The sequence below is a fragment of the Salvelinus sp. IW2-2015 genome, linkage group LG37 (genome assembly GCF_002910315.2).
Source record: "Salvelinus sp. IW2-2015 linkage group LG37, ASM291031v2, whole genome shotgun sequence".
NCBI lineage: Eukaryota > Metazoa > Chordata > Actinopteri > Salmoniformes > Salmonidae > Salvelinus > Salvelinus sp. IW2-2015.
Window position 1 is genome coordinate 12,736,396 of NC_036876.1, and position 21,964 is coordinate 12,758,359.

Below are 21,964 nucleotides of genomic sequence, written 5' to 3' on the forward strand. Positions count from 1 at the left end.
GGAAACATTGGAGTTTCTGTCCAATTTTTTATATATTTTCTCTGCAATAAGTACAAAATCCATAATCTGGTTTGGATCATCCAGACTGATCTCCCATAACTACAGTACAGTCCCCACTCAACCTATAATCCCATATCTCCACCAAACATCAAACTCCTATTTTGTTGCTGGATTTTTTTTCTCTCCCAAAGCTTATAGATTAACTCTGGGCCTGGATGTCCCAGAAAAGAAAATATCATTAGCTTTAATCAAATTGATTAAGATCAGATAGAGTATTGGGATCCGCTTGGCACGTTCCTCAGCTCCAAACAGATAACTGGGGAACTTGTAGAGACTGCATCCTAGCTGTGGATTTACTGTGATTCTGTATGACTTGAACGGTCTCTGTCTCAATGTGTGTTTGGCTTTGTCTGACAATGGGTATACTATGGCATGATGCTCAGAAAAAAACTACAGAGATATCTAAAGCAGAAATGTAAACGTATACTGTTTCTTCAGCGTTCAAATTAGAGCATGTCTGTTAAAAGACATGTTAATGGTCTTTCTGAGATGAATACCGGCCCACTTGTAATGGCAGGGTAGTGGGTTTGATTCCCAGGACCACGCATACAGTACCAGTCAAAAGTTTGCACACACCTATTCATTCAATTTTTATTTATTTTTTAAAACTATTTTCTACATTGTAGAAAAATAGTGAAGACATCAAAACTATGAAATAACACATATGGAATCATGTTGGGTCATTGTCCTGTTGAAAAACAAATGATGGTCCCACTAAGCGCAAACCAGATGGGATAGCACGATGCTGCAGAATACTGTGATAGCCAAGCTGGTTGAGTGTGCCTTGAATTCTAAATAAATCACTGACAGTGTCACCAGCAAAGCAACCCCAAACCATAACACCTTCTCCTCCATGCTTCACGGTGGGAACCACACATGCGGAGATCATCCGTTAACGTACTACGCGTCTCACAAAGACACGGCTGTTGGAACCAAAATCTCCAATTTGGACTCATCAGACCAAAGGACAGATTTACACCAGTCTAAAGTCCACTGCTTGTGTTTCTTGGCCCAAGCAAGTCTCTTCTTCTTATTGGTGTCCTTTAGTAGTGGTTTCTTTGCAGCAAATCGACCATGAAGCCCTGAATCACACAGTCTCCTCTGAACAGTTGAGATGTGAGATGTGTCTGTTACTTCAACTCTGTGAAGCAATTATTTGGGCTGAAATTTCTGAGGCTGGTAACGCTAATGAACTTATCCTCTGCAGCAGAGGTAACTCTGGGTCTTCCTTTCCTGTGGTGGTCCACATGAGAGCCAGTTTCATCATAGCGCTTGATGGTTTTTGCAACTGCACTTGAAGAAACGTAAAAGTTCTTGACATTTTCCGGATTGACTGACCTTAATGTCTTAAAGTAATGATGGACTGTCATTTCTCTTTGCCTATTTGAGCTGTTCTTGCCATAATATGGACGTTGTCTCACAAATTAACTTTTAACAAGGCACACCTGTTAATTGAAATGCATTCCAGGTTACTACCTCATGAAGCTGGTTGAGAGAGTGCCAAGAGTGTGCAAAGCTGTCATCAAGGCAAAGGGTCGCTACTTTGAAGAATCTCAAATATAAAATACATTTTGATTTGTTAAACACTTTTTTGCCTTCTACATGATTCCATATGTGTTATTTCATAGTTGTGATGTCTTCACTATTATTCTACAATGTAGAAAATAGTAAAATAAAGAAAAACCCTGGAATGAGTAGGTGTGTCCAAACTTTTGAATGGTACTGTACGTAAAATGTATGCAGGCATGACTGTAAGTCGCTTCGGCTAAAAGTGTCTGCTATATGACATATATATTATATTACTGTGACTGTTTTAGTGTATATATACACAGGATGGTTGTTATTGAATTATCTCTGTAAGTGAGGTATTTCCTCTGCCAAATCCAGGAAAAGGGGGGTTGTGGGGGTTGGCTTAGCAGTGAAAACGGGTCAGTGTACACTGCAGATCATCAATCGTTGCCCCCACTGTCTGCCAGAGCAGCTGACCAACCAACCAACAGGGTTCCAGGGGCACCTCGGTCCCCCGGACTTTCAAGGTCTTCCTGTATCATCAATCTCCAGCAACCTTTGAATGCACAATCACTGTCACTAATTGGACCAAAGATAGTGGCGGACCACAGCCCTAAAAATAGGACAAAAACCTAGGAGCAAAGTGGATTCTGGCTTCCAGGCACGAATGAGACGTTGAACCATTAGATATCTACCTAAAGTATCCGTGTCCTCCTCATACACAATGCACGTCTCTGAGGGTACTTACAGTATTCACTTCTTAATTAAAACACCATGACTTGGGAAAACACAAATACCCTTTACATGGGGTCAGAGTTCAGACTTTAGAATTTTATTGTGTACCTTATTACTGCTATTTGACAAAGAAAACATTGGTAGCTCTGAACAAATAGACAACCCCGGAGCAGTTTTTGGCATTAAAATCCCCACTGCTTGTGCAAATGCTTTGTAAACCCAGGGGTACTACAGCCACAAGCCTGCAGATTAGAATCGCCTTTATATTAGCCAATAGCTTTGCATCTGGGACACACCTAGGACATCAGACAAGGGCAATTTTCATATTTAAATCTCCCAAAAGCATCCATAATAAAAAAGTAAGCCAATTATCCCTAGACCAATACAAAATGACTGCACGGTCCAAAATCTGTTAAAAAATATATAATAATTCTAAGGAGCATGTGGAATGACAAGACCAAATTTAAAATCCCTACCCTGTGGCATTCCATTCCTAGCTAGTCTCTTAGCTGTAAAAACTCCGGACTGCTGTTCGCTTAATCACTGAAGTGGGACTATACTGTCTCTGTTGGCTATGATGTGTGATGAATGTTAATGGATACCCAGGCCCCCCATGGCCCTCTGGCTGGTTGGCTGGGCCCGCTGCTACTCTCCTGATCCCTCTCTGAGAGGCAGTTGTGGTGGGCTGAGCACTGCCGTCCGCCCCCAGGGCCCTCGGGGAGCTGTGGTAGTCCCTCTGGGGCCGGGGCATGAAACAGACCGCCACACACCATCGCAGCATGGGTCAGCGCTCTGCTCCTCCGCATCAAGATCACCGACACACAAACACACAGCGAGGGAGCTGTCCTCCCCTTCCTAACCCCTTGCACGGTCAGAGAGCGGCCGCACTAGAGTGAGGAGCCGTCAGGGCGCATCAGCCGGGAACGTAGGAACGAACGGTCGCAGTCCCTCGTTGTCCACCCCCACCGCCACCCTGACATTTTTCCGTCAAGGGCTTCAGCGCTTCCGACATGTGACCCAGTCGTCACGGGCGGTTGCCGCCACGCCAAGCAGGCTCGCACACACACGCACACACACACACAGGAAGACAGGCTTGTGATCCTTGGATTTAAACGCAGCGGGAGAATGTCAGCATCAAAGAGGGTCTGTTATACAGCCCTGCTCACTCTGTCTGCATATCAAACCCAGGTCACAATTCAAACTGAGTTCATGGGTTTGTCGGCAACAACGGAGAAAAGACAACCTGAAGCATGCACTCATTCTCTCTGGTTCCGAGATACAGCAGTGGTATTAAAACAACTGCAGAAACTTCAATTCATGTTTTGGGGAAAAACTTTGAGCGGGGTGTGTTTCCATAGCGATTCCCCTGCGAACTAACCACGGCCCGGGAGAGGAGTAATCCATCACGCAGCGTTCCTGATAGGGGGAAACACGGCACCTCCCTCCCCGTCCCCGTCCCCGTCTCCCAAACCTCGCACTCACCGCATGTGGCGAGTCACGGTCGGATTAGGCTGCCTAGAGTCAAACGCTTCTGGAACGCTGTGTCTAGGGAGCCATCGGTAAACGCGTTGCTGCACTACCTCTGTCTGACTGATCCGGTTTATGTTCCTTCATTTCACCCGGTACTGCTTAGGAAAAGACATGCAGGCCCAGACAGACAGGGAGCTAATGCTTATCTTCCTATACATATGTAGGATCTTGATTTGAACCAGTTTGCTACAGCAGGAAAATAATCCTACAGCAACAGGAAATGTAAGTTATTATGTGGATAATAATGAATGGACATTTTCGAGGGGTAGATAGATTTTTCCAATTTTACATTTGCATTTACATTACAAAGTTGTCCTGCAGCAGGGTGATCGAATTAATATCCTACATCTGTACGTTCAGCTGAGCTGTGAGCTAGCCTAGCAACAAGCTCCAGGGGATGATGTAGCCCCAGGGGGCTTGACTGGCAGCCCTGGCTCTTACCCTCTCTCCCTCACTGGAGACGATAGTGGAGGGGGCTGGAGGGGGACTAGAAAACCTTCCACCTCAACGTCTCATTAGCACCTGATGATATTCATATAGCACTCTCACTCCCAGGCTCAATCACTCATCACTTTCGGAAGTGCCAACCATTTCACACATGAGAATCCATACGTATAGATAGATAAAATAAAATAATCAAACGAAGGAAGGAAGAAAATAAGGTGTCTTCATGAAGAATAGGAAGTATAATTGAGAGAAATCACAGCTTTGGTTCCATTTTTAAAGCAGCGTAATTTAGGCCCCCTGGAGTCACCATAACCGCAGTCCAACCACACTGACAATGCCGCTCCCAAGAAGGAGGCTACGACAGCATTGTAGAGCATCCAACATGGACGACAAAATCATAGAAGAAGCCATCTTAGGTCTGTAGGAGCAAAATAGTAGCCTTACCTTCGACAGCATACTCTTCTGCTTCATAGAGGCCCAATGAGGACAGGAAGGAGAGAGAGGGAGAGAATGAGAGAGAAAACAAATAGATTAGATAAACAGCATCTGACATAATTCCAATGTACAGATTAATGACATATCCTGATGTTATCCACTGTCACAGAAGAGGTCATTTGCAAGAAGAGAAAACACAATTTGATTTATAATGATCTATCCAGGTCAAATTAAATCCTATATTTCCCCCCATGACTTGAGGTATATTGCTTGAAAAAACAACCGAAATGTGAGACTGGGAATCTGAGGCCCTCTTTCAGTGGGATCCATCCATTGTAAGACGATCAACTGCAAAAATGCATGTCAAATATTACAGTAGGCTTAGGTTCTGGTGACAGAGAAATTCGATGCAATATCTTAACCACTCTGTTACAAGAGCAGTGACCCCAGTTACAAGAACCTACCTACCCGAACAGAGGCATCTCTCTCCAGTTTCATAATCTAGAGAGAGAGAGAAGCCTGTGCTAAAACAGTTCCCCCCAGGCTACCATAGACTAGCTCCTTTAATGTCAGAGTGGAAATAACCACACTGCTTATCTAGGATCATCATCATGTATCCACTACAGATGCGTGCAAGGAGCCTCTAGCCTCCTACTGCATCAAACCCTATGGAGAGTTAAATAGTTTCATACTTTACTTGAGACTGCTGGGCCCGGGCCTTAGCGACGGTTTATTATATCATATTCAACATAGTTGTTTTTCCTGGTACATTGTGTGCTTGTGCTGTCCTTTACTATTTATGGGAAACTGTCAAGGATTTTGATTGTGAATTTGCATTCGAGTCAGCGCTATAGCAGTTAGAACAGGGTAAGAGGTCAAACTGGAATAAGGAGTTGGGGAAATATCAAACAAAAGTATAATCCACGTATTTTTCATGTATTTACTCCATGTATAGTGTATAGTGTATAGTGTATAGTGTATAGTGTATAGTGTATGGTGTATGGTGTATGGTGTATAGTGTATAGTGTATAGTGTATAGTGTATAGTGTATAGTGTATGGTGTATGGTGTATAGTGTATAGTGTATGGTGTATGGTGTATGGTGTATGGTGTATGGTGTATGGTGTATAGTGTATGGTGAGCCGACCAGAAAGTGCTGTTTACCGGCGCGTTTAGTATTCAGATTTCACGACGGCGGGCACGGTGGCCATTTAAGTATCTGCAACGCGCCATTCAGGCCCCGGCGTGGTTGCTCGGTGAGCGGCCTTCTGACAACGAGGCCACTCACTGCTCGTCTCATTCACAAAGTGCACGTTCCTCAAAAGGCTTTCTCCACAGTCTGCCTACATCCACTATAATAATTGTGACCTGATCCAAGCCAATGTTGTCAGTTAGTGGGCTTTCTTTGCCAGACACTAGCTGTTCGACGCTGGCTTGATCTGTTCCACAATTACGATACTGTAATGCGTGCCGTGTTTCCTATCTACGCAGAGCGGCTTCTCTCAAATGCATCCTTTGCTGTGCCATTCAATGATTGGCTGTACATGTATATTTCATTTTCCCAGACATATATGTACAAGGTCTTCTCAAAGAATAATATTTCATATACATTGCGAACACAACAAAGAGCCTGGGTGGGTTGGCTGGCTGGCAACTCCAGCTTAAAAAGGCAATCGATGCGCTCGTTTGACACCAGAGCAGCCCTTAGACCTCCATCGCCTCACCCTATTGATTCTCCAATTAGAACACCCACAATGCCACTGCAATAGGCTGTAAAGCAGGAAGTCAACAGAGCAAACAAACCCAGACACGGCTAGCAGATCGAGAGCGAGGCATGATTCCACATCAGAGATTAAGCCCGGGCCATAAGCTGTGAGGACCTTGTTTGTCAAATGTAATGATTGTTATGATCTCCGGACGTGGGTTCGGTCCTTCCTCATTCCTCCTGCTCCTCCCCTCACCCTTTCTTCTGCTCTCATCCCTCTGTTTTGGATGGTTCTTAGCCTTGACTAGACTATCTTTTAGAGACACACTCGGCGAGAGCCTCTGAGTCTGTGTTCAAAGCAGGCAGAGCATGAAAGAGACGGCTCCCTTTTTTCCAAGTCCACGATTCATTTCTCAAGTAATTATGGGGCCTGTCTAAAAGTGTTCCTCAGAGATGGTTAATGTGGACTGTATCCCGCTGTCCAAAAGTGGATGGAGCAGCAAACCTCAGTAGGCTTTATTTTTCAAAACGGCAGAGTTAACATTGCTTAGGGAATATCTGGGAATTTGATTTGGGAATGAAAGTGAAGGATCTGACAATAAAAGATGAAGATAGTCAAACAAAAGCTTTTACTTTAGGAAGCTGTGTTCCCCCATTGAGAATAGTAAGGGATAAATAAAAAGCCAAGCAGAACACCATTCCTAACACGTCTGTGTATGCATTGTGAGTAGATAAGTCTATGCCCTTTAGGGATTGGACATTCCATTGGATTTTGAATCTATATACGAACATTGCACTACAATTTTCAGGTTAGAGACTGTGAGATAGTGTATGTTTTTATGATACCGTTCCCACAACACCAGAGCTAGACGTTCTCTCTCCTCAGAGAGGCGATAGCATGCTCCCCCGAGAGGCCTTCCTTCCACCAAACGATTAAGATCATTAATTGACAAAAAATGCTGTGTTTATGGTCTGTTTTATAGACTCAGGATGACTCTGTGGCTCTCTTGGGCATTGGAACGAGAGTAGAGAACACATTCTGGATTGAACAGGGAAGAAGGGAAACGCTAAGCCTTACAGTATTTATGGAGAATAGAGCAGAAAAACCCAAATTTCCCTGCATTTATCTCTTTTACCCCATTAATATTTTCTGCTAGTCTTGACTTAACCAATGCTGCTGTGCCTATATTACCGTGTGTTCCATTAGGTAATGGATAAATACTAGCTCAAAGCATTCTGCTCCATTTGCTAATGCCTTGGAATGCTACTTCCTGATGTTGCACATTCGCTTTCAGCCAGGGGTAAACACCAGACTGCTGCAACCTGATTGGCTGAACGTGATATGGTGCTTCATAGGGAAAGTATGCATATTTTCCCTGTTTTTGTTCTGCCTTCTCGCCATTAAAGAAAGTTAAGGAAGAAATTTAAGCTTTTGCAGCATGAATGGAAACATTGTAGGGTACAAACCGGTCGACAGGGGAGATGAGTGTATTGCCAGCTGTATATAATGCGCTTGGATAGTAAGATGAAATGACTCAGTACCGTCATCTGCCAGCCTTTTTGGCTTTCCTTTTTGATACTTAAATATCTAGTGCTTTATTTCTCCTCCACGCTAGCTAAGTGTTCATCCAATTGGTGACAGATTTTCATGTGAATATTCGAAACATTCTATTCATAAAAACATATGCACATTTTCCCACCAGTGTTTCCATCAAATTGACTTGTTACGGATAAAAGGCAGTGCATGATGATGTAGTGCACATAAAAATACCTTTTGTGGTTAAATTCCCATGTACCGAATAAAAAATGAAATGTGATTTGATTTGAGAAATACCAGTCAAATGGGTTTCCATCGCATTTTCACCACTACTGATGGTTTTCGCACCAAAAAACAGTGCGTTATGTAGGTTATATAGTGAGTGTGCCCCATCTGGTATTGGCAAGTGCGGTCTAGCCAACAGAACGCGGGTCTAGCCAACAGCACAGTCTGCGTTCTGTTGGCTAGAGCACACGTATCGCCTACATGATGAGATTATTATGGACAAAAGAGCAAGATAAAATGTTTTTTGTCAATCATCGATTATCGTGTCACCAGAAAAAGACCCTCAATATTTATTGGACGGAACATCAAGCTCATGCACTTTCAACGAGTCGTAGTGGGAGGACCACACAACATGTCATCGTGTGACTCCCAAGTTTACCTCAGTATGACGGTTATTATATGAATATTTGCGCATAAAAGCATGTCCACCGACAATTCTCCATAATTCCTTTTACCGACACAAAATGATCCCGCCATGTCTAGCGTATTTTGTTTTGTTGACATTTGGAAAGTTTACCGAAAACATGAATGCTTCCATCAGGCAGTTCATGACAATGTGTATCCGACATGTGCTTTACTCGAATGAAGGTTGGATGAGAACCTGGTTACTAGCAGACATTTGAAATGGGGGAGTCAGAAGGGGACATGGCTAGAACAACAGAGCCCAGACTTGATTTGACAATAGGACTCAATTGAGATGTTTCTTTCTTTTTTCACTCCCCAAACCAAATTAGTGTGTACAACACCACAAACAAAACAAATGCAAAAGGCTAAATTAAAATCAGAAAGCCAGACATTGGGCACAAAGTGAACAGAATTCAGAAGCAGGCTGTTAATTTTTTTTATAAACGTCAGCCTATGAGGGGGAAGTTTGATTTTCTTAACCTTTCTCCCAGAAGCTTTAGAGGAAAAAGAGAGGTATGTCCTGCCTGGGCTAAATTTACTATGAAGAGTGGAATACGTCTGTAAGAAAATAGTTGACTCTCAATCACTGTTCTTCTACTTTATACAGTATAGAAATCACACAATGAACAGGTGATGAAAGTCAAGAACCAAGTCATATAAGCACAGTTCTAGCTTACCAAAGTAATTCTTATCCAGAAGTACGTTTGGCATCACCAAGGCCTCATTTACACAGACAACCAAATTCTGATATCTTTTCTACTAATTAGTATTTTGCCAATGACATCAGATCTTTTCACGTCATATCTTTTTCTGAGCTGATCTGATTGGTCAAAAGACCAATTAGTGAAACAAATACAGTGGTAAGAAAAAGTATGTGAACCCTTTGGAAAAACCTGGATTTCTGAATAATTTTGTCATAAAATTTGATCTGATCTGCATCTAGGTCACAACAATAGACAAACGCAGTCTGCTTAAACTAATAACACACAAACAATTATACATTTTCATGTCTTTGTTGAACACAACATGTAAACATTCACAGTGCAGGGTGGGAAAAGTATGTGTACCCTTGGATTCAATAACTGGTTGACCCTCCTTTGGCAGCAATAACCTCAACCAAACATTTTCTGTGGTTGTGGATCAGACCTGCACAACGGTCAGGAGGATTCTTGGACCATTCCTCTTTACTAAACTGTTTCAGTTCAGCAATATTCTTGGGATGTCTAGTGTGAACTGCTCTATTGAGGTCATGCCACAGCATCTCAATCGGGTTGAGGTCAGGACTCTGACTGGGCCACTCCAGAAGGATTATTTTCTTCTGTTGAAGCAATTCTGATGTTGATTTACTTCTGTGTTTTGGGTCGTTGTCCTGTGCATCACCCAACTTCTGATGAGCTTCAATTGGCGGACAGATAGCCTAACATTTTTCTGTTGATGATAGCAAGCTGTCCAGGCCCTGAGGCAGCAAAGCAGCCCCAAACCATGATGCTCCCTCCACCATACTTTACAGTTGGGATGAGGTTTTGATGTTGGTGTGCTGTGCCTTTTTTTCTCTCCACACATGGTGTTGTGTGTTCCTTCCAAACAACTCAACTGTAGTTTCATCTGTCTACAGAATATTTTGCCAGTAGCGCTGTGGAACATCCAGGTACACTTTTGCAAACTTCAGACGTGCAGCAATGTTTTTTTTGGACAGCAGTGGCTTCTTCCGTGGTGTCTTCCAATGAACACCATTCTTGTTTAGTGTTTTACGTATCGTAGACTCGTCAACAGAGATGTTAGCATGTTCCAGATGATTTCTGAAAGTCTTTAGCTGATACTCTAGGATTCTTCTTCACCTCATTGAGAATTCTGCGCTGTGCTCTTGCAGTCATCTTTGCAGGACGGCTACTCCTAGGGAGAGTAGCAACAGTGCTGAACTTTCTCCATTTATAGACAATTTGTCTTACCGTGGACTGATGAACATCAAGGCTTTAAGAGATACTTTTGTAACCCTTTCCAGCTTTATGCAAGTCAACATTTCTTCATCTTAGGTCTTCTGAGATCTCTTTAGTTCGAGGCATCTGCTCACATCAGGCAATGCTTCTTGTGAATAGCAAACTCACATTTTATGAGTGTTTTTTTATAGGGCAAGGCAGCTCTTACCAACATCTCCAATCTCGTCTCATTGATTGGACACCAGGTTAGCTGACCCCTGACTCCAATTAGCTTTTGGAGAAGTCATTAGCCTAGGGGTTCACATACTTTTTCCAACCTACACTGTGAATGCTTAAATTATGTATTCAATATAAGCAAGAACAATACAATGATTTGTGTGTTATTAGTTTAAGCACACTATGTTTGTCTAGTGTTGTGACTTAGATGAAGATCAGATCAAATTTGATGACCAATTTATGCAGAAATCCAGGTAATTTCAAAGGGTTCACATACTTTTTCTTGCCACTGTATATCAGAATTGGGCTGCCTGTGTAAACATCCAAAGATGATATTTCCCCACAGCTCAGAATTTTTCCCAGATATACTGTATGTTTCATAGGTGGTGGCATCTTGAGGGGTTTGGGGTGGGTTAAGTGTCAATTTCACTTCCCTATTCATTATACTTAAGGCTACAGGGTGTTGCTGTGGCAATCCTGTTCCTTTCCCCAGGCGTTGATGACGCATGCCAGATCTTACAGCACCTGGATATGTATTTTAAGTATCAGCTAACTACATCATATGTTGTAGCAATCTGTCAGTCGATGTCACAGCCAATGACGTGGCACGCAAACATTGGTTGATGCATGCAACATCTGAGCAGGGGAACGCGACCCATGTCATATGATGTGGTTAGCTGATGTTAAACACCTATCCAGGCGATGTAAGATCTGGCATTTGCTGCAATTTAGTTGGACAGGAACTCGACCCATGACTGCTCACACTGGTGTAATGGCGGGTGGGGGCAGCAGGAGGTGGTATGTGTTAGAAGCTTTTGCCACCATGTCTTGTACTGAATTAACGAAAATATGCCACATCCAAAAATCCATGGTCTGTGATTGTTCAGCAGTACCTTGTAGTCTACGCATAACACACAATAGCACTAGAAGCTCTTAGTCCTTGGTCCGCTAAGGAGCAGAAGCACTGAGGCCCACCCTCACTGTGGGAGTTCAAACCCATGGCAGCCACACACCAACACTACATACCCTAACAGCACACATACAAATAGGGCACACACAAACACAGCACAGCCCCATGGTAGGTCACACACACAAAGCCCACCAGAGACCTGCAACAACAAAAGCCACTCAGAAGAAAGTGCTAGACTGAGGGTTGACGGTTTCAAAATGGAGCTACCAGTAAACGATGGCACGTAGAGAAGCATAGAGTTAGCCATGAATGTTCTCCCTTTCTATCGGCAAAGGAGACAGATAAATACTAAGCCACAAGGCTATGAAAACCCACCCTTAAATGTTTTGAAATATAATACTAGCATAGTTGTACTTTAACAATCAACACAAGGCTAACAAGTGATCTTTAATTGAATAAGTCTAAGTCTCCTGCCACGTTCTCCTTCTTATAATTCAACTTCAAATACTAAACCTTATTATTTTAATGCTGCTGTGTGACTCATTCTTTCTCTCTTCTTTACTGGAGACAGTTTAAGGATTCTATTTTGGCCAGCTGTGTGTCAGACAGAGAATTGAGAATTCAAGAGGAGAGAAGCCCCTCCAAGGTTATTTGACTTTACTTTGGCTAGAGACACACTGCCAAAGTAGATGACAGCAGTGTTAGTCGCACTGAGACACGCGCACACGCACACATGCTTACACATGCGTGCACATGGACACATTGGTTGCTGTCAGACCTTGTCCATAGACTGCTTCCACGGTAAGGAAACCAGTATGTCATTTCGTAATTCAGAGGAACTATCTGTTTAAGTAGGCCTACACAATATGTGTCACATGGCACAAGAATTGATATATACTGTTTGATCAAATGTGTTTGAAATAATCTTATGTTTGTCATTGGTTTCACATTGTGTCACTGGTGTTACATTGTGTCACTGGTGTTACATTGCGTCACTGGTGTTACATTGCGTCACTGGTGTTACCTTGCGTCACTGGTGTTACCTTGCGTCACTGGTGTTACCTTGCGTCACTGGTGTTACATTGTGTCACTTAACGCTTTCCTCCTCCTCTTCATCCGAAGAGGAGGAGCAGGGATTAAACCAAAATGCAGCGTTGCGATTGACATGATTTATTTAAGTAAAGACGACAAACACGAACTTCACTTGAATCTAAACAAAACAACAAACGGAGTAGACAAACCTGAACGTAAGAACTTACATGTGACTCGAAGAACGCACGAACAGGAAAAATGACTACATAAAACGAAACAAACAAACAAACCGAAAACAGTCCCGTATGGTGCAACATAGACACAGGAGACAACCACCCACAAACAAACACTGTGAAACTACCTACCTTAATATGATTCTCAATCAAGAGGAGATGAAAACCACCTGCCTCTAATTGAGAACCATATTAGGTACCCATTCACCAACATAGAAACAGAAAACATAGACTGCCCACCCAAACTCACGTCCTGACCAACTAACACATACAAAACTAACAGAAAACAGGTCAGGAACGTGACATAACCCCCCCCCCTCAAGGTGCGTACTCCGAACGCACCACCAAAAGTCTAGGGAGGGTCTGGGTGGGCATCTGACCACGGTGGTGGCTCAGGCTCTGGGCGAGGTCCCCACCCCACCATAGTCAATCCCAGCTTACGTCTCCCCCTTAGAAAGTCAATCCCAGCTTACGTCTCCCCTTAGAATGACCACCCTCTTATTTCCCCCACCTAATTTAAGGGGCAACACAAGATAAAGGACAGCTCCGGGACAAGGTAGCTCAGGACAGAGAGGTAGCTCAGGACAGAGGGATAGCTCAGGATAGAGAGGTAGCTCAGGATAGAGAGGTAGCTCAGATAGAGGGCAACTCCGGACTGAAGGGCAGCCCGGACAGAGAGACAGTTCTGGATGAATGACGGCTCCGGACGCTCATGGCAGGCTGACGGCTCTGACGCTCATGGCAGGCTGACGGCTCTGGACGCTCATGGCAGGCTGACGGCTCTGGACGCTCATGGCAGGCTGACGGCTCTGGACGCTCATGGCAGGCTGACGGCTCTGGACGCTCATGGCAGGCTGACGGCTCTGGACGCTCATGGCAGGCTGACGGCTCTGGACGCTCATGGCAGGCTGACGGCTCTGGACGCTCATGGCAGGCTGACGCTCTGGACGCTCATGGCAGGCTGACGGCTCTGGACGCTCATGGCAGGCTGACGCTCTGAGCTCAGGCAGGCTGACGCTCTGGACGCTCATGGCTCGCTGACGGCTCTGGCTGCTCATGGCTCGCTAACGGCTCTGGCTCTCATGACTCACTGGCGGCTCTGGCAGATCCTGTCTGGCTGGCGGCTCTGGCAGATCCTGTCTGGCTGGCGGCTCTGGCAGATCCTGTCTGGTTGGCGGCTCTGGCAGATCCTGTCTGGTTGGCGGCTCTGGCAGATCCTGTCTGGTTGGCGGCTCTGGCAGATCCTGTCTGGTTGGCGCTCTGGCAGATCCTGTCTGGTTGGCGGCTCTGGCAGATCCTGTCTGGTTGGCGGCTCTGGCAGATCCTGTCTGGTTGGCGGCTCTGGCAGATCCTGTCTGGTTGGCGGTCTGGATCGTCGTGCGCTCTGGCGGATCCTGACTGACGGACGGCTCTAGCGGCTCCTGACTGACGAACGGCTCTGACGGCTCGGGACAGACGGGCGGCTCAGACGGCACTGGGCAGACGGATGGCTCAGACGGCGCTGGGGAGACGGATGGCTCAGATGGCGCTGGGGAGACGGATGGCTCAGATGGCGCTGGGAGACGGATGGCTCAGATGGCGCTATGGAGACGGATGGCTCAGATGGCGCTATGGAGACGGATGGCTACAGTGGCGCTATGGAGACGGATGGCTCAGATGGCGCTGGGAGACGGATGCTCAGATGCGCTGCGGGAGACGGATGGCTCTGGCCGGATAAGGCGCACTGTAGACCTGGTGCGTGGTGCCGGAACTGGAGGCACCGGACTGGAGACACGCACTTCCAGGCTAGTGCGGGGAGCAGGGACAGGGCACACTGACCTCTCAAAGCGCACTATAGCCTGGTGCGTGGTACCGGCACTGGTGGTACCGGGCTAAGGCACGCACCTCAGCGCGAGTGCGGGGAGAAGGAATAGTGTGTACAGAACTCTGGAGACGCACAGGTGGCTTAGTGTGTGGTGCCGGAACTGGAGGCACTGGGCTGGAGACACGCACCATAGGAAGAGTGCGTGGAGGAGGAACAGGGCTCTGAAGACGCACTGGAAGCCTGGTGCGTGGTGTAGGCACTGGTGGTACTGGGCTGGGGCGGGGAGGTAGCGCCGGAAATACCGGACCGTGCAGGCGTACTGGCTCCCTTGAGCATTGAGCCTGCCCAACCTTACCTGGTTGAATACTCCCCGTCGCCCGACCAGTGCGGGGAGGTGGAATAACCCGCACCGGGCTATGTAGGCGAACCGGGACACCATGCGTAAGGCTGGTGCCATGTAAGCCGGCCGAGGAGACCCACGGAGACCAGACGCGTTGAGCCGGCCTCATGACACCTGGCTCAATGCCCAATCTAGCCCTACCAGTGCGGGGAGGTGGAATAACCCGCACCGGGCTATGCACACGTACAGGAGCACCGTGCGCTCTACTGCGTAACACGGCGTCTGCCGTCACTGGTGTCTGTCAATTAAATGCCCAATTTAATTGAATATGGTTTTTGTATCTACCTAACTGTTGCTACAGTCATTAGTAAACATTTGAAGGAAATTATCATTCAATTTTGAATGATTCAACCTCAATTATTTCTAATGTTACAAAAAACGAATTGTATAAATGGCAAAATGTCTCCACGGTTAGCCTGAGAAGTGGGCGCAGGTCTCCTACCTGCCCTCGGCCCACTACCTCTTAGCCCCCCCCAATAAATTTTTGGGGTTTCTTCTCGGGCTTCCAGCCACGTCTCCTTGCTGCCTCCATACCAACGCTCTTGGCTCTCGCTGCCTCCATCTCCCAAGAGCGCGCGATATTCCCCAATATGCGCCCAGTGTCCTTTTCCCTCCAAACTTCCTCCCAAGTCCACGAGTCCTGCTTACTTGGCCGCTGCTCGAATTTCCGCTGCTTGGTTCTGGTATGGTGGGTGGTTCTGTAACGGCTTTCCTCCTCCTCTTCATCCGAAGAGGAGGAGCAGGGATTAAACCAAAATGCAGCGTTGCGATTTGACATGATTTATTTAAGTAAAGACGACAAACACGAACTTCACTTGAATCTAAACAAAACAACAAACGGAGTAGACAAACCTGAACGTAAGAACTTACATGTGACTCGAAGAACGCACGAACAGGAAAAATGACTACATAAAACGAAACGAACAAACAAACCGAAAACAGTCCCGTATGGTGCAACATAGACACAGACCAGGAGACAACCACCCACAAACAAACACTGTGAAACTACCTACCTTAATATGATTCTCAATCAGAGGAGATGAAAACCACCTGCCTCTAATTGAGAACCATATTAGGTACCCATTCACCAACATAGAAACAGAAAACATAGACTGCCCACCAAACTCACATCCTGACCAACTAACACATACAAACTAACAGAAAACAGGTCAGAACGTGACAGTCACTGGTGTTACTGTATGGCATATTGGTGTTCTGGCATCAGAGTTGCCCAATTTAATTGAATATGGTTTTGTATCTACCTACTGTTGGCTACAGTCATTAGTAAACATTTGAAGGAAATTATCATTCAATTTTGAATGATTCAACCTCAATTATTTCTAATGTTACAAAAAACTAATTGTATAAATGGCAAAATGTCAGACAATAGAACTTTACACATGCATGTTTAAAGTAAATTATTACTAATCCAAGCAATTTCTTAGTATTATCATGAACCTTTTCTGTCTTTGATTATATATGCAAAGTAAAGACAAATTACATTCTAGAAAGCCTGAATTGTCATCTAAAATATAGGTAACACCAGTGACAAAAAGGCAGCACAAGCATTTTTTTAATGTAACGTAGTAAAAATATAAAAACATGTTAAGCTGTCATTTATGTTGATTTATAATGTTAAGGGGTTAACTATTATCTGGCTATAAGTTTTGATAAAAATAAAAAAAGAATTACAATTTGTAAAAGTTGGCTGTTCAAAAAGCCACCATTTTCATAGAATGACCCTTATAGTATATATAGTATACACTTCCATTCAATTTTCAAAATGGTACCGGGCTACTTTCAGACGAGTCTTGTGAGGCTTAAGGGCATCCTAGAGCAAAGCAAAACAATCGACATGTACATGTTCGTGATAGTCCCAACTTTCCATAGAGTGGTCAGTGTGTAGCCCAAACTGTTCGGACGCTACAGACAGAAGTTGGCAGATCGGCGGTACCCGACTTCAGCAAAGTCCGATTTCAGCAAAACGTAGAACACTACAGACGTTTTCGTGAGATGGACCATTTTCGGGAAAGTCTCATAGTCCAACAAACACCGCTGTAGCCGCGGCCTCCTTCCGCCGCAGACGTGGAAGGCCGTCATTGGCGGATGCGGGGGATTGAGACCAGTGGAGGCCGGTGGGAGGAGCTACAAGAGGACGGAATCATTGGAATGGTTGGAATGGAATCCATGGAATGATATGAAACACATCAAACATATGGAAATCGCGTTTGACGCCGTTCCTTGTACTCCATTCCAGCCATTACAATAGGCCCATCCTCCTATAGCTCCTCCCACCAGCCTTCACAGATGAGACGCAGCCCATGCAAAAAAAAGAATATCTCTAGCTCAAACAGACGGATTTTGAAGGGGATGTTATTATTATGCTAATTAGAGGTACGCGGGGGGGGGGGGGTATCGACTCCAGGGGTTAAAGAGAGAGAGAGAGAGAGAGAGAGAGAGAGAGAGAGAGAGGTTTAAACAACAGAGATTCTACTGCAGGGCCTAACAGACAGTGGGAGCGCTGTCTCATACGGCAGTATCAGAGGTCAAGAGGAGGTGAGGGAGGGCTAATAACCAGCGAAATGACTGGAGAAGTGCCTCATCTCCGGGTGTCACACCAGTGTATAAAAAATAACAAAGTTAGGGGACAGAGTAAAGACAATGCTTGGCACAAACCCAGACACACAACCCCACAGGAACAAGGTTATTATTAAAGAGAAAGGTTACAGTGAGAAACAGAGATGAGGTGAGCACGACCCACACACACACACACACACACACACACACACACACACACACACACACACACACACACACACACACACACACACACACACACACACAGATAGTATCAACACTGTTACACTTGTCACCTTCCTTTTAACACAAGCTTTCATGGTGGGAAAATCCCCTGAGTCATCGAAGGCATATCTAACTATTCATATACTAGAAGGTGAAGGAGTTACGAGATTAGTGGGGAATTAAATTGTCTATTTGAATCATTCTATAAAACTAACAAGGAAGTAACAGAGCACATCCCTGTAACTTGAACTACAGTACGCGAGGCACTCAATAGACTGAGAATAACTCGGTTGCAGGAAGTTCTTTTTTGTCAAGGTGCTAACCGGGGAGACGAAAACAAAATAACAGGACGGATGCAGAAACGTTTCCCAATTAGACGTATGATAATTAGGCGGGATGGGCTCGCTTGCGTGAATTTCGAGTCGTCTGGGGAGAAGATAGAGCAAAGAGGGTGAGAGAAGCAGTAAACGGAGGAAAACGAGAATATTTGTAGTCTGTCATCAACTGAGAGGTAGCAAACTGTCTGGAGGTAAGTGATACAGTAGTCGAGTGGTATAAGAAGTGCACCTCAAAAGTACAAAAACAAGTGTCAAAGAAGCTCTTGGACAATGTTTCTGTTTGTTGACAGTACAGCAGGATCATTTGGGAGAGGGAGTGTTTTCCAAAAGGCTGGAAGGCAGTATCAATATTTGGGCCATGTTCAGCATCCCCAAAGAGAGTAAGAGAGCCAGCACATGTGTGTTTGCACAGACACATTAGCAAGCTGCCGGAGGTTGTGTGTGTATACGTGTGTGTCTGAAAATGAGCAAGCATGCACACAACATGTGTGTCTGTGTGTGTGACGTGTGTGTGTGCGCATGTGTGGTCCCTTGTGGCTCAGTTGGTAGAGCATTGCGCTTGTAACGCAATGCCCCCACGGGGGGACCAGGATGAATATGTATGAACTTTCCAATTTTGTAAGTCGCTCTGGATAAGAGCGTCTGCTAAATGACTTAAATGTAAATGTAAATGTGTGTGTGTGAATGTGTCTACACTATTTAACCAAGCAAACATTTCCCTGGCTTGAGAGAGAGGGCTTTACATGGAAGTGTAGCTCACATAATGACATTTGACTTTTCAACTTGGCTCATTTTTCGGTAGATTGAACATTTATTTGATTTCTAATATAATATCATCCATGTGTCGTCGCCTTTAAAAAAGCTAGTCGATGGCCTGCTCTGTGAAGAAACAAATCCATTTGAGACCGCACTGAAATGTTTTGCCCTCTCTGTCCAGCTTTAGAAGCCCAGAGAACAGTTTCTCTCCCTGACATGGTAGATGATCAGTGCAAAGATGCAGAGGCGTTGTGGTGGGACTTTTTCAAAATGTCTGCCCGCTTTGAGAAGTTGTCACTCGCTGCTACATTGGCAGGTGACACAGATGAGATAAATGCTGTCAACCACAGCAGGAGTTGGCATCATGATTGAGAATCCTTCCAGCCTCGCTGCAGAGCCACGGGAGTGTGAAGAAGTGTGTTAACAAATAAACACTCCTGCGGCTTTGAGATGATGACAAGAGCAGTTGAGGTGGATAAGGGCTAGGTCTTGTGAAGAGAAAGCAACATAATAATGTTTGTTTTACCGTAGAAAACTCTAATAATGCTGGCTTTACAACAGTATTTCCTTAATCCTGCTTTAAAAATGACCTAGATAAGTTCACTCTGTCGCTTTTGCCTGGTCAAAATCCCCCACTGATTCCTCCAAAATGAGCCAAATGAAAAATAGAAATGTGATTGGATTAAAGAATTATGTAAGGACAATTGCTGAATGATGGAAAATATTGGTATTATTGGATGTAAAAGCCATAACTACAGTATAGAATTTTGATTACAGACAAGGAGTGAGCTTTGTGAAATATTCCGGCTCCAATAAACTCTATCTATCAACTAGCACGGAGTCCATGTAGCATGTTAAACGTAAACGAGAAGCTCTAATCATGAACTACGGGCACATTTGGCAGTTGGAGTGGAATTTACATGCAGATATTCTACAGCATCTTTCCACTGACTAGAACAAAAGGCAAAAGAAGAAAAAAAAAGAATGCCAAAGAAGAGAAGTTGAACGAACAAAAGAGTTTGACTTCATATCAGCATGTCAGTCACAAGGAGGTCTGTGAAACTTGTTTGCTGCATTCCATCCATCACACATGTAATTAGTGAAAGAAGGCCTAACTGCGCTGGTTCATCAACCTCCCACTGAGGGACAGGGGGAAGCAGCACAGAAGTCAGTCACACTCAAATGAGGACATTAACCCATGCAGTACAGTGCAGTTACACATTCCTGCAAACAGTGTTTCTCCAGTACCAAAACAAATGATCTAATGATTCTGTCTCTTCGCAGCAGAGTTGGGATGGTTGCATCCCGCATATATATAGCATTCTATTGGTTGCTAGAATTTTGTATAATCCTCTAAATAGAAAAACTTTACGTTTTGAATCCGGCGTCGTTTTGTTCATAAACCATGTGTCATGGAATCGGTACATCGAAAATCTCTTGAACTATTTTGCAGTCCATATGGTACAGCTATACATTTTTGGGTCCTTTAACCTCAAATATATCGATTGATAAAAAAGAACTAATATATATATACACACATATACAAAAAAAGTATGATATCATATACTAAGATTGTAAATAGGACTGCTGGAGTTATGTCACACATGCAGCTAAAAAATATATATGGAAATGTATGCTCTATTCAAAATTACAACCAACTAATTGCAGCATTACCGCAAAAATGGAAGAGGCAAGTTGGGGAGAAAGCAAGGAACTTGTCTGTTTCCCTGCATTAAAGAAAATCGTGAAGAGTATAAAAGTAGACCAGTTTCATTTACCATAATATTTGTTGTAATATTTGTTCTGTCTTTTCTGGTGGATTAACTGAAAATGCAACCAACTTTCTATGGCTTTCATTTTCCAATAACCGAAAGTGACAAGTTGTAATCTGAATAAAGGGGAAAACATAGGGTGAGACATTCTTATTAATCTGCTAGAGAACCAGTTCAGATTTAAGTATAACTTTTGTATGACTAAATCCTTTAGTGAGAGGTTTAATGCTTTAATATTTAATCATTTCTGCCCTCTGAATTCCTATTCATTATATAAACTGGCCTTTAGAACTCTAGAACAAATATAAATTTGAATTGGAACAGAATATAATAGAACAGAATATCTACACAACAGTATACAATTAGGCCTACGACAATTATATAACATAATAAAAAAGAACAGATAGCTAGTCTGCTCAAAACGAAATATTGGCTACCTATGTCAGGAAAGGGAAAGCTGACCCCCCCCCCCCCCCCCCCCCCCCCCGCCTCCACCCACCATCCGGGACATGGAAGAGAGAAAGTCTGATGGAGGCATTGAATCTAACGCAGGGAGTGATGTCTCATGGGTGTGCGAGAGCTCTTCCAATGACCCTGACTCTGACAGTGATACAGAGATGCCCCAAGAGCAAAATAATGTGTTTGGGCACGTCCACTTCAAGACCCGTTGGTCCAGATCAGGCCTTTCACCAGATGATGTTTCAGGTAAGTCTTGCCCTCTTTTTTTGCCGAGGCTTAGAGATGCTCAATTGTTGGTCTGACTTACTGCAATCTCATTTACAAGAAAAGTGTTTCGCAATATCCTATAACCCATATAGGCCTACGCCCAGCTAAGGTGCAATAGAAAAAAATAAATAAAAACAGCATCAGAATAAAATACTATTGTTATTATTTTCGTTTTTACTATTAGCCAAATTTTGTTGTTATCATTATTATTATGAGAATAGTATTACTATCCTCATTGTTGGCCTGTCACTGCTGTTGCTGTCTATAATTAGCCTATTACTGGAATGAGGCTATTATCGGCTTGCAATTGTTGTTGTAGGCCTAATTGTTTCTATAATTAGGCTATTTTTATCATCATTATCATTAGCAGCTTATTTTTTTTAAATCATTG

At 44.2% G+C, this 21,964-nt stretch overlaps 1 protein-coding gene across 1 annotated transcript in view; it reads right to left on the reverse strand.

Annotated features, from left to right (window-relative positions):
- The window catches only part of LOC111960200 (neurexin-2-like), a 180,318-nt gene that overhangs the window by 112,457 nt on the left and 45,897 nt on the right, over positions 1-21,964 (reverse strand). The window contains exon 2 of the mRNA XM_070437810.1: positions 4,726-4,743. Within this exon, the coding sequence (XP_070293911.1) occupies positions 4,726-4,743 (18 nt within the window). The remainder of the gene's footprint in view (positions 1-4,725; positions 4,744-21,964) is intronic.